At 44.9% G+C, this 13,130-nt stretch overlaps 1 protein-coding gene across 1 annotated transcript in view; it reads right to left on the bottom strand.

The window, feature by feature from the left end:
- The window catches only part of LOC139581286 (phosphatidylinositol 3,4,5-trisphosphate 5-phosphatase 2B-like), a 48,944-nt gene that overhangs the window by 23,395 nt on the left and 12,419 nt on the right, over positions 1-13,130 (bottom strand). Inside the window, exons 3-17 of the mRNA XM_071410877.1 lie at positions 11,511-11,791; positions 11,217-11,357; positions 11,006-11,093; positions 10,013-10,102; positions 9,496-9,732; positions 9,211-9,325; positions 9,026-9,126; positions 8,405-8,507; positions 7,991-8,187; positions 5,196-5,313; positions 4,916-5,012; positions 4,565-4,703; positions 4,310-4,409; positions 3,674-3,762; positions 3,128-3,209 (exon numbers count right to left, since the gene is read on the bottom strand). Coding sequence (XP_071266978.1) covers positions 3,128-3,209; positions 3,674-3,762; positions 4,310-4,409; positions 4,565-4,703; positions 4,916-5,012; positions 5,196-5,313; positions 7,991-8,187; positions 8,405-8,507; positions 9,026-9,126; positions 9,211-9,325; positions 9,496-9,732; positions 10,013-10,102; positions 11,006-11,093; positions 11,217-11,357; positions 11,511-11,791 — 1,978 coding nt within the window. The remainder of the gene's footprint in view (positions 1-3,127; positions 3,210-3,673; positions 3,763-4,309; positions 4,410-4,564; positions 4,704-4,915; positions 5,013-5,195; positions 5,314-7,990; positions 8,188-8,404; positions 8,508-9,025; positions 9,127-9,210; positions 9,326-9,495; positions 9,733-10,012; positions 10,103-11,005; positions 11,094-11,216; positions 11,358-11,510; positions 11,792-13,130) is intronic.

Below are 13,130 nucleotides of genomic sequence, written 5' to 3'. Positions count from 1 at the left end.
TGGCCGTTGTAAGGAGGAGACCAAGGCGCAGCGTGGTATGCATACATTCTTATTTATTTTAACAAATGAACACTGAACAAACTAACAAAATAACAAAACAAACCGTGAAGCTATATGGATAGTGCAGACAGGCAACTAAACATAGGACAAGAACCCATAAACACCAAAGGGCAAATGGCCACCTAAATATGATCCCCAATCAGAGACAACGATGCCTCTGATTGGGAAACATATCAGGCCACCATAGACATACAAAACACCTAGACCTACAACAACCCTTGACATACAAAACCCCTAGACAATACAAAACTAACGTACCCACCCTAGTCACACCCTGACCTGACCAAAATATAAAGAAAACAGATATCTCATGTCAGGGCGTGACACCAGTCATAATGATACCACAGCTCTGTTATAATGATACAGACCAGTCATACTGATACAGACCTGTCATACTGATACTACAGCTCTGTTATAATGATACAGACCAGTCATAATGATACAGACCTGTCATAATGATACTACAGCTCTGTTATAATGATACAGACCAGTCATAATGATACAGACCTGTCATAATGATACTACAGCTCTGTCATAATGATACAGACCAGTCATAATGATACAGACCTGTCATAATGATACTACAGCTCTGTTATAATGATACAGACCAGTCATAATGATACAGACCTGTCATAATGATACTACAGCTCTGTTATAATGATACAGACCAGTCATAATGATACAGACCTGTCATAATGATACTACAGCTCTGTTATAATGATACAGACCAGTCATAATGATACAGACCCGTCATAATGATACTACAGCTCTGTTATAATGATACAGACCAGTCATAATGATACAACCCTGTCATAATGATACTACAGCTCTGTTATAATGATACAGACCAGTCATAATGATACAGACCTGTCATAATGATACTACAGCTCTGTTATAATGATACAGACCAGTCATAATGATACAGACCTGTCATAATGATACTACAGCTCTGTTATAATGATACAGACCAGTCATAATGATACAGACCTGTCATAATGATACAGCCCTGTTATAATGATACAGCCCTGTCATAATGATACAGACCAGTCATACTGATACAGACCTGTCATAATGATACCACAGCTCTGTTATAATGATACAGACCAGTCATAATGATACAGCCCTGTTATAATGATACAGCCCTGTCATAATGATACAGACCTGTCATAATGATACCGACCTGTCATAATGATACAGCCCTGTCATAATGATACAGACCTGTCATAATGACACAGACCTGTCATAATGGTACAGCCCTGTTATAATGATACAGCCCTGTCATAATGATACAGCCCTGTTATAATGATACAGACCTGTCATAATGATACAGACCTGTCATAATGATACAGACCTGTCATAATGATACAGACCTGTCATAATGGTACAGCCCTGTTATAATGATACAGCCCTGTCATAATGATACAGCCCTGTTATAATGATACAGCCCTGTCATAATGATACAGCCCTGTCATAATGATACAGACCTGTCATAATGATACAGACCAGTCATAATGATACAGACCTGTCATAATGATACAGACCTGTCATAATGATACAGACCTGTCATAATGATACAGACCTGTCATAATGATACAGACCTGTCATAATGATACAGACCAGTCATAATGATACAGACCTGTCATAATGATACAGACCAGTCATAATGAGGAAGATCTGTTATAATGATACAGACCAGTCATAATGATACAGACCAGTCATAATGATACCGACCTGTCATAATGATACAGACCTGCTGTTTTCAATTCTTAATGATCGGCTATGAAAAGCCAACTGACATTTATTCCTGATTCTTATTTGACCATGCTTGTCATTTTTGAACATTTTGAAAATCTTGGCTCTCACTAATTCTCTCCTTCTCTCTCTCTTTCTCTCTCTCGGAGGACCTGAGCCCTGGGACCGTGCGTCGGGGCTGCCGGGCGTGATGGCTCCTTGCTGTCCCCAGTCCACCTGGCCTTGCTGCTATTCCAGTTTCAGCTGTTCTGCCTGCGGTTATGGAACCGCCACCTGTCCCGGACCTGCTATTTTCAACTCTTGATGATCGGCTATGAAAAGCCAACTGAAAATTATTCATGATTATTATTTGACCATGCTTGTCACTTATGAACATTTTGAACATCTTGGCATAGTTCTGTTATAATCTCCACCCAGCACAGCCAGAAGAGGACTGGCCACCCCTCATAGCCTGGTTCCTCTCTAGGTTTCTTCCTAGGTTTTGGCCTTTCTAGGGAGTTTTTCCTAGCCACCGTGCTTCTACACCTGCATTGCTTGCTGTTTGGGGTTTTAGGCTGGGTGTCTGTACAGCACTTCGAGATATTAGCTGATGTACGAAGGGCTATATAAAATAAACTTGATTTGATAATGATACAGACCAGTCATAATGATACAGACCTGTCATAATGATACTACAGCTCTGTTATAATGATACAGACCAGTCATAATGATGAAGATCTGTTATAATGATACAGACCTGTCATAATGATACAGGCCTGTCATAATGATACCGACCTGTCATAATGATACAGACCAGTCATAATGATACCGACCTGCCATAATGATACCGACCTGTCATAATGATACCGACCTGTCCGTTATCATTATGCTGTTAAGTGTACCATCAAATGAGCATTCTTATGTTACTGATGATGACTTCAGTACTCTATCTTGTTTGACATTATCATCAAAACCTGTGGCATAGACTAAACGAACCATCCTTTAATGGCTGTGATGGTGTATGGTGAGTATACTGTGTTTGCTGATGGAAGTCAAAAGCATGGCCCTGGAGTCAGAGCCGCGGTGAGGAAATGACTGTTCGTCTGAGGACCACAGACCAGAGGACGTAGGAGTTGCCAATCATACCTTAACAGGGCCTCTCACATTTTACAGGAAAACAATGAAAGAAATGGCCACGAAATGTCTCATTTTGGAATGCCACAGGAAATAATACTATGATTTCCAATTTGCTGTGTCTAAATGCTAAACCACAATGCTGTTATGTCTGAGGATAATGTTATGAACCTAAAAAAAGATGTCCTCAACTTAAACCCACCATAGGAGTTGCAGGTGATATGTGTCTCTGAGTAGGACTTCCACAGAATCCGGTCACACCATGACGGCACATTGACACGCACCTGTTGACACAGAACAGAGTAATGACTATATGTAAAGTCTGTTTGTGTTAGATGTGGGGTATGTGAAAATAGAATTGATTCAAAATTGAATTATACAACGAAGGGAACCCTGCACTCCAATCCTACCAGCCATTTCAGCCTGTGAGGTATTATTAGCCCCGGGACCCCTGTGACCCCCATAAAAACCGATTGGGTTACACATAAAGGAAGTCCGGTAGGGAGCTATATGTCTCTGTTTAGTCTATTTAGGGGTGTATGGTACAGTTGTTGCAATAGCAAAGCTTCCCAAGCTAGCATTATGAAATGTCCTTCTTTGTTGACAGCTTCACAAGGCTCACAAGTAATGCTTTGGGTGGATTACTCATCACTTTCGGATTGAATGTCATTCAGACAACAGCATGAAGTGGGACATGATGTAGCTTTGAGAGGTTGTGTCAGAGAGTGTCACAGGGAGGTAGACTCACGCCAGAGGTCTTGTACTTCTGCCACAGGTAGCTGTCCCTGGACCCCCTCTCGTACCGATAGGTGGGCGGAAACACAATCTTCTCTTCCTCTTAAACCAGGACAAAGAGAGAGAAATGGACAGAGATATAGGAGAGAGAGAGAGAGAGAGATAGGAGAGATACCACAGTGTGCCATCACAGCGGCAAGATTTGTGACCTGTTACCACAAGAAAAGGGCAACCAGTGAAGAACAAACACCATTGAAAACACAACCTATGTTTATTTATCTTCCCTTTTGTACTTTAACTATTTGCACATAGTGTGACATTTGACATTTGAATTGTCTTTATTCTTTTGAAACTTTTTTGAGTGTAATGTTTACTGTTCATTTTGCATTGTTTATTTCACTTGTGTTTATTATCTACTTCACTTGCTTTGGCAATGTAAACATATGTTTCCCATGCCAATAAAGCCCTTAAATTGAAATTGAAGCGAGAGAGAGAGAGAGATAAGAGAGCGAGGGGGTAGATTCTGAGACAAAAGCAATGAAGAGGAGAATTGACGGAGCAGAATCAATAACACAGCTATTTTCACCCACACATAAACAAACAGTTTGACATCAACTGGGAGGACGAGGAGCTCTAGGATGCTACTCACTGAAATTGAGAAAGGCCTTTCTCTTGTGTCGTTCTTGTGTTAGCTGATCAGCACACATGAGCTCATCAAACTCCCGCTTGGACACATGTTTCAGAATGTCCTGTAAAACGGGAACAGCCATGAGAGGAACACAGATTCAGTGTAAGAGAAAGCAAGGCAAGGCTCTGGGTCGATGGAGATTCTCGTTGTCCGGGTTACACTACATGTGATCTATTTTCTGGGGGCACAATGAAAGAGGAGACGGGTTTGTCTAACCTGTACATCCAGGTCCAGTCTGTAGTTGAGGTCTCCACACCAGAAGAGATGTGTGAAGCGCAGGCTCACGTCAAAGGCACTGAGCTGCCGGTCACCCAGGGACAACAGCCTGAGGATGTCGGCAAAGTTCTGGTTCCTCCTGACAGGACCACAAGCACAGGGACATTTAGGGACACACATAGATATGCTGCACGCATACAGTAGAAACATTCACACACTGTACAGCCCTGGCATGTCACACCGTACACATCAATCTGATGACATCTGTGTTGGACAGCCAAATGTTCTACCAGTCAACCAACACCCAAATGATGTACCAAACAGCTGGACATAGGAAATGGTTGTGCATACCTGACTACTTTCTCACTGCCAGAGGTCAGATGGCAGTTAACAAACCCAAAAGAGGTACTGTTGAAGAGGAAGGAGACCCCAACAGCACCCTTATTTCCTGGAAACACATCCATTTTAAAGGTTAAACTGAGCAATTAAAAACACATTTCATTCCTCTTAATCATGCTCTGATGTCTTTGGAAGTTGGCCACCGTGTGGTTTTCTGAGAGAAGGAGGAGGAGGGTGTGGTGTTATGGGTAGCCGACCCATAAACGACCCAAGTAGAGGCCTGGCATCATACCCAGTGTGTTCCCCAGGCCAGTCTTCACACTGGCTGTGTTCACATGGCTGATGCGACTCTCGTGCTCTGGCTTCACAAACACTGCCAGCCTCATGTTCCACAGGGACTGTACTGCCACCTGCAGGACACATCACCACAGTACACTATAACAGAGCAATTTTATTTTTCCTTTAGGCAAGTCAGTTATGAACAAATTCTTATTTACAATGACGGCCTAGGAACAGTGGTTTAACTGTCCTTAACAGGGGCAGAACGACAGATTTTAACCTTACCTTTACATCAGGGATTCAATCTAGCAGCCTTTCGATTACTGTCCCAATGCTCTAACATCTAGGCTACCTGCCGCCCCAATCAAGACATAGGCATAGACATATGTCTACAGTACTGCTGTGTAAACAAGACTAATGTAATAATAACATATACTGTGTCTTGATTTTTCATGAAAGTATCGTAATCACAGACATTTGTTTTTAGACGTTTTCTTGTCAAACTCCAGTAAGAATCTGGAAAATGAATGAGAACTCAACGTCAACATGTTATTTTGTTATTTTATAGACATACAGTTTATACACCCTGTTTTATGTACCTCTTGTCGACAACGTGCACATACAGTGAGCATGGGCAATCAGTACTTGACTTGGAACAGGAGCTCACCGGAGCTGAGTACCGGCACCACAAATGTTCTACTGCTTGAGCTCCTGTTCCTCTTGTAGAATGTTAGCTCAAATGTATTGTGCAGCTTCTGCACCTAAATATAAACAGCACCCAAAATCAGTACAGGCACCTATTTCAGTCCAAGTCAAGCACCATGTACAGTAAATTAACACCAATCATTATTTCAGGATGAATGGGTGAAAGAAAACGTACATCAAACAAATATCCCATAAGGCAGGGTTCCCCAATTTGGCCCACGGTGGTTTTATTTGGCCCACGGGTGGTTTTATTTGGCCCACGGTGGTTTTATTTGGCCCACGGTGGTTTTATTTGGCCTACGGTGGTTTTATTTGGCCCACGGGTGGTTTTATTTGGCCCACGGTGGTTTTAATTTGGCCCACGGGTGGTTTTATTTGGCCCACGGGTGGTTTTATTTGGCCCACGGGTGGTTTTATTTGGCCCACGGTGGTTTTATTTGGCCCACGGGTGGTTTTATTTGGCCCACGGGTGGTTTTATTTGGCCCACGGGTGGTTTTATTTGGCCCACGGTGGTTTTATTTGGCCCACTGGTGGTTTTATTTGGCCCACTGGTGGTTTTATTTGGCCCACAGTGGTTTTATTTGGCCCACAGTGGTTTTATTTGGCCCACGGGTGGTTTTATTTGGCCCACGGTGGTTTTATTTGGCCCACGGTGGTTTTATTTGGCCCACAGTGGTTTTATTTGGCCCACTGGTGGTTTTATTTGGCCCACGGTGGTTTTATTTGGCCCACGGTGGTTTTAATTTGGCCCACGGGTGGTTTTATTTGGCCCACGGGTGGTTTTATTTGGCCTACGGGTGGTTTTATTTGGCCCACGGGTGGTTTTATTTGGCCCACGGGTGGTTTTATTTGGCCCACGGGTGGTTTTATTTGGCCCACGGGTGGTTTTATTTGGCCCACGGGTGGTTTTATTTGGCCCACGGGTGGTTTTATTTGGCCCACGGGTGGTTTTATTTGGCCCACGGGTGGTTTTATTTGGCCCACGGGTGGTTTTATTTGGCCCACGGTGGTTTTATTTGGCCCACGGGTGGTTTTATTTGGCCCACGGTGGTTTTATTTGGCCCACGGTGGTTTTATTTGGCCCACTGGTGGTTTTATTTGGCCCACGGTGGTTTTATTTGGCCCACAGTGGTTTTATTTGGCCCACTGTGGTTTTATTTGGCCCACGGGTGGTTTTATTTGGCCCACGGTGGTTTTATTTGGCCCACAGTGGTTTTATTTGGCCCACGGTGGTTTTATTTGGCCCACTGTGGTTTTATTTGGCCCACTGGTGGTTTTATTTGGCCCACGGTGGTTTTATTTGGCCCACGGTGGTTTTAATTTGGCCCACGGGTGGTTTTATTTGGCCCACGGGTGGTTTTATTTGGCCTACGGGTGGTTTTATTTGGCCCACGGGTGGTTTTATTTGGCCCACGGGTGGTTTTATTTGGCCCACGGGTGGTTTTATTTGGCCCACGGTGGTTTTATTTGGCCCACGGTGGTTTTATTTGGCCCACAGAAGCATAGAAAACAGAACCCTTTTTTAAATTATTTTTATTTTCATTGTTGGACATAAAAGACTGGAAAAACACCAGGAAATCAGGTCCAAGTGATTTTTATTTAAGAAATCTATTTCCAAGTATTCCCACCCAAGTTATCGTACACTAATGTCGGCATGGTTTGAAATGATTATGTTTTAGTCCAACATTATATCTGTTTTGGCGTTTGTAGTCAATTTGCAGTCTACAAATTATTAGTAAATATATTCCGGCCCCCCGACCATCCACTCAAGACAAAAAAAAGGCCCGTGGCTGAATCTAGTTGTTAATCCCTGTCATAAGGTGAGCAAGGACATACTACAGACATTCAGAGCGGCTGAGAGCTGGGAGAAAGGGAAAACAAGAGAGAGAGAGAAAGGGAAAACAAGAGAGAGAGAGAAAAACAAGAGAGAGAGAGAAAAACAAGAGAGAGAGAGAGAGAGAGAGAGAGAGAAAGAGAGAGAGAGAGAGAGAGAGAGAGAGAGAGAGAGAGAGAGAGAGAGAGAGAGAGAGAGAGAGAGAGAGAGAGAGAACTGAGATAGATGGCGATAAATGGAGTCCAAGAGAGGGAAAAGTGATGCTCACCTGTTTGTACTCTATGTGAGTGTAGCTGTGTAGGGTAGCCTTGACGTGTTCTGTCCACTCCTTCTCCCCCTGAGAGTTCTCCTGGGTACCCAGGGCGTAGATGTCATGAGGCAGCAGAGCTGTGGACTCATCTGGGGTTCGACCCAGACCACAACACGTCACCCAGGACTGCAGACTGCGAGGGGGAGGGGAGCCACCTGAACACACAGGCATTAAGATCATTCGTGAGGGGCTAACATAGACCAACATCTAGTGCTCATGTTTCCAATAAGATAAGTATGTCTCTCCAGTGTAATAACCCTGTAATAACTTAGCTAGCCGTAGCTAGCGCTACCAGTGATAGTATTGATGTCAGACAGTAATAGTGGAAGACATTGCTCTAGGACGGTGAGGTGCCATAGGTGTCTTAGTTACCCATGTTCCAGCTGCCCACAAACACAGAAATGACGTCAGGTTCACTCAGACGGGAGTGCCTGGTCTTCATCAGCTGTAGCAGCTGGCAGAACGCCTCCCGTTTCTGGAGGGAAGAGAGAGTGTTCTCAGTCAATATAAAAACTACAATGGAATCCAATGGATAGAAACACATACAAATCAGAGGGGGCACAAAGTACATGAGGATGGCTGGGATAGATGCTCCCCCAACACTGTAATTTGGAGAATTTTCTATTTTTCAAACAGCTTTTTCCTGCAATCTAGAGTCATAATCACTATGCTTAAAGGAATGTGAGTCTTATTCAATACATTGCTTGCTTTTCTGAAGTCCAACAACCTTACCAGCAGGCATGCCAGCTAAGCTACTCTAACTTGATTGATAGCCTGAAATGGCTTCTTGGCAGCTAGTTATGAGGTCGGGAGATTGGGAACCTATCTGGTCTAGCTAAAGCCAACTTCATAAAATTGCTAGGTGGCTAGTAGTATTACAGAGAAACAACAACAACAAAACATTAAAGTACATTAAAGTACATAAAGTACTTTTTTGGACAGGACAAATTTAAGGGGGCCCCTGCATACAGCTGAATGTAGAACTTTATGTACCCTTGCACTCTCAAACATGAGCTCCCGTGGGTTGTTGTGATGACTGTCCACGACCATGCGCAGCTTGGCTGGGCTGCTCTGGAACTTGACTAGCTGCAGAACTGAAAAATAGGTGAAGCATTTAAGATCACTGAACTTGATCAAACTCAGTCAAATAACATTAGATGTCGTTGTCGTTCTCTTACTCCGTTCATGTGAGACCGTCTCCACTCCAAATGACCCGGCCTTCCTGTCAAACAGCAGCACTCCTGTGTCCACATCCAATGACACTGTCTGTCTGCCATAACGCACCATCTTAATCTAGACACACACACACACAGACAGAAGCACACACACACACAGAAGCGCACACACACACACACAGATGATGAAAAATAGGAATCACTGTACCTCAAAGATGGTCAAAATATGACTAATCAGCTGGTATACCCCCTTAAAAGTATGAAGTGGCCCTTGTTGCTCTCTCTCACCTGAAAGGAGTGGACAGGTAAGGGCCTGGAATGGTTCTTGGCTACAGGGACTGGGGCAGGGACAGGGGCTGGAGCAGGGGCTGGAGCTGGAGCAGGAGCAGGAGCTGGAGCTGGAGCTGGAGCAGGGGCTGGAGCTGGAGCAGGGGCTGGAGCTGGAGCAAGAGCGGGCTCAGGTGGAGGGGCAGGCTGCACAGCCAGGTTGTGATTGGTCACAGCATCTTGAAGAGCTTTCAGCACCTGCACAGTCAGAGCATAGAGAGTGTCAGACTGTATAGACCAGTGGTCCCCAACCTGTTTCCTTTCCTGTACCGCCAACTGAATTTTCCTCTGCCTCGAGTACCCCTGAAGTACCCTCCATGAGCATTTTACCAGTCGTGAGTCTTCTCAAGTACCCTCTATTGATAAGCCAAGTACATCCAGGGCTCCTAGTACCCCTGGTTGGGAACCACTGGTCTGGACCATGAAACTAAGACTGATATGTATTGGGGGGGTAGTGTGTGAGTATGTGGGTACATACCCTCTTCTCCAGGGAGGAGAGCAGGCTGACCAGGACAGAGATCTTACACAGCAGGCTGTCCAACTCCATGTCTGGACCTCTACCCATGTTCTGAAAGGAGGTACATTAATATAGTGAGTAGCTGTGTGCTATGTGGAATACAGATGGACATACACTAATTGTGCAAAGCATTAGGAACACCTTCCTAATATTGAGTTGCACCCCCCTTTTGCCCTCAGAACAGCCTCAATTCGTCGGGGCATGGACTCTACAAGGTGTTGAAAGCGTTCCACAGGGATGCTGGCCCATGTTGACTCCAACAGTTGTGTCAAGTTGGCTGGATGTCCTTTGGGTGGTGGACTGTTCTTGATACACATGGGAAACTGTTGCGTGTGAAACACCCAGCAGTGTTGCAGTTCTTGACACAAACCGGTGCGCCTGGCACCAACCACCATACCCCATTCAAAGGCACTTAAATCTTTTGTCTTTCCCATTCACCCTCTGAATGGCACACATACACAATCCATAACTCAATTGGCTCAAGGCTTAAACATCCTTCTTTAACCTGTCTCCTCCCCTTCATCTACACTGATTGAAGTGGATTTAACAAGTAACATCAATAAAAGATCACAGCTTTCACCTGGATTCACTTGGTCAGTCTATGTCAGGGAAAGAGCAGGTGTCCTTAATGTTTTTTACACTCAGTGTTTTGTATATTGTACCCCATGAAGGGAACATAGAGAATTTTCAATTGGTGCACTAGAGGGCAAAACAAAGCAGATTTCCATATTTTTTGGTCTTCTTAGTTTGCAGGTCCCCTGTGGACCATAGTAGAGTAGACAGAGGGTTACAGAGAAGGTATGACTGACAGGCAGGACAGACAGGACAGGACAGACAGGACAGACAGGGTAGGACAGACAGGGAAAGATAGACAGGGCAGGACAGACATATAAGGACAGACAAGGTAGGACAGACAGGACAGGTCAAACAGGATATATCACAGAAGGGATGTACCTGTGGCTTGGCGGAGGTTAAAGGGCAGATGGGATGGTCAAACACTTTGGCCAGCGTCTCCAAACTGGACATGATCAGGTCAATCTCACTGTGGATCAGAGAATCCGTTTCATTTTCTCCTCATGATAACCAACAAAGCCATCACATCCCAAACACCAAATGACGCAGATCACTTTAACTGTAATAGCAGTAATAACACGGTGAAACCCACCTGTTGAGCCCCTGGCATGCGGTGCCCAGGGTTTGGTGTAGATGGCGTAGGCCTGTTGCTCCTCTACGTAGACCCTCGACATCCAGAGGCAGCTCACTGCGCAGATACTCACTGAGCAGCCCAACCACCTCACCTGCCATGCTGTGAAACCAGGGGACCACAAACACCACTCAAGCAAGTTGAAGAGAGATGCCACAGGAAAGTGCTAAAGTACTTTCATCTCTAAATTCCCAGACCAATATTGCACATTTTGTACATCTATATACTCCTGGTGTGTGATGGGGACTTCTGTACCTGGATGTGTTGAGCTCCTGTAGCCTGTGGAGGAAGAGGAGGTGTGGGGACGGGGTCACTGGGAGTCCAGCGGGGGGAGCTATACTGACTGAGACTGGGAATGGGCTGGGACTCCACACCAGCCCTGGCTTCTCATCATCACCTAAGCTCTCATCCCCAGGCTCCATGTCCCTCCCCACAGGGTACAGCAGAGGGGTAACCAGACCCTTATGGGGGTGTTGGTACCCCAACACCAGGTCCCCCAGTGTACGGAAACAGTTCACCTGCACCCCCTGAGAAGTCTGTGGGGAAACATACACACAGACATACACTGAGTGTACAAAGCATTAGGAACACCTTCCTAATATTGAGTTTCACCCCCTTTTGCCCTCAGAACAGCCTCAATTCGTCAGGGCATGGACTCTACAAGGTGTTGAAAGCGTTCCACAGGGATGCTGGCCCATGTTGACTCCAATGCTTCTCACAGTTGTGTCAAGTTGGATGGATGTCCTTTGGGTGGTGGACCATTCTTGATACACACTGGAAACTGTTGAGCGTGAAAGCCCCAGCAGCATTGCAGTTCTTGACACAAACAGATGCCTCACAAATCCTCAACTGACAGCTTCAATAAATAGTACCCACAAAACACCAGTCTCAATGTCAACAGTGAAGAGGCGACTCCGGGATGTTGACCTTCTAGGCAGAGTTCCTCTGTCCAGTGTCTGTATTCTTTTTCCCATCTTAATATTTTCTTTATATTGGCCAGTCTGAGATATGGCTTTTTCTTTGCAACTATGCCTAGAAGCTGCCAGTTGAGGACTTGTGAGGCGTCTGTTTCTCAAACTAAACACTCTAATGTACTTGTCCTCTTGCGCAGTTGTGCACCGGGGCCTCCCACTCCTCTTTCTATTCTGGTTAGAGCCAGTTTGCACTGTTCTGTGAAGGGAGTAGTACACAGCATTGTACAAGATCTTCTTTCTTGGCAATTTCTCGCATGGAAAAGCCTTCATTTCTCAGAACAAGAAAAGACTGACGAGTTTCAGAACAGCAGAGGGGTGACCAGACCCTTATGGGGGTGCTTTGTTTCTGGCCATTTTGAGCCTGTAATCGAACAGACAAATGCTGATGCTACAGATACTCAACTAGTCTAAAGAAGGCCAGTTGTAATGCTTCTTTAATCAGAGCAACTGTCACGATCGTCTATGGGTGAATGAGTGGACCAAGGCGCAGCGTGAAAGAAAGCCATCTTCTTTTCATGAAGAAAAAACAAACACTTATAAACGAACAACAAACAAACGATCGTGAAGCTAAAACGAACTAAGTGCACACATGCAACATAGAACATAGACAATTACCCACAAAACCCCAATGCCTATGACTGCCTTAAATATGGCTCTCAATCAGAGACAATGAACCACAGCTGCCTCTAATTGAGAACCAATCTAGGCAGCCATAGACATAACTAGACAACTACACTAGACACTACAAACACACATACATTCCCCATGTCACACCCTGACCTAACTAAAAAACATAAAGAAAACAAAGAATACTAAGGCCAGGGCGTGACAGTACCCCCCCCCCAAAGGTGCGGACTCCGACCGCACAAACTGACATAGAAAGGGGAGGGTCCGGGGTGGG

This window comes from Salvelinus alpinus, chromosome 7 (assembly GCF_045679555.1).
Source record: "Salvelinus alpinus chromosome 7, SLU_Salpinus.1, whole genome shotgun sequence".
Lineage (NCBI taxonomy): Eukaryota > Metazoa > Chordata > Actinopteri > Salmoniformes > Salmonidae > Salvelinus > Salvelinus alpinus.
This window is presented reverse-complemented; position numbering and strand designations above follow the sequence as displayed.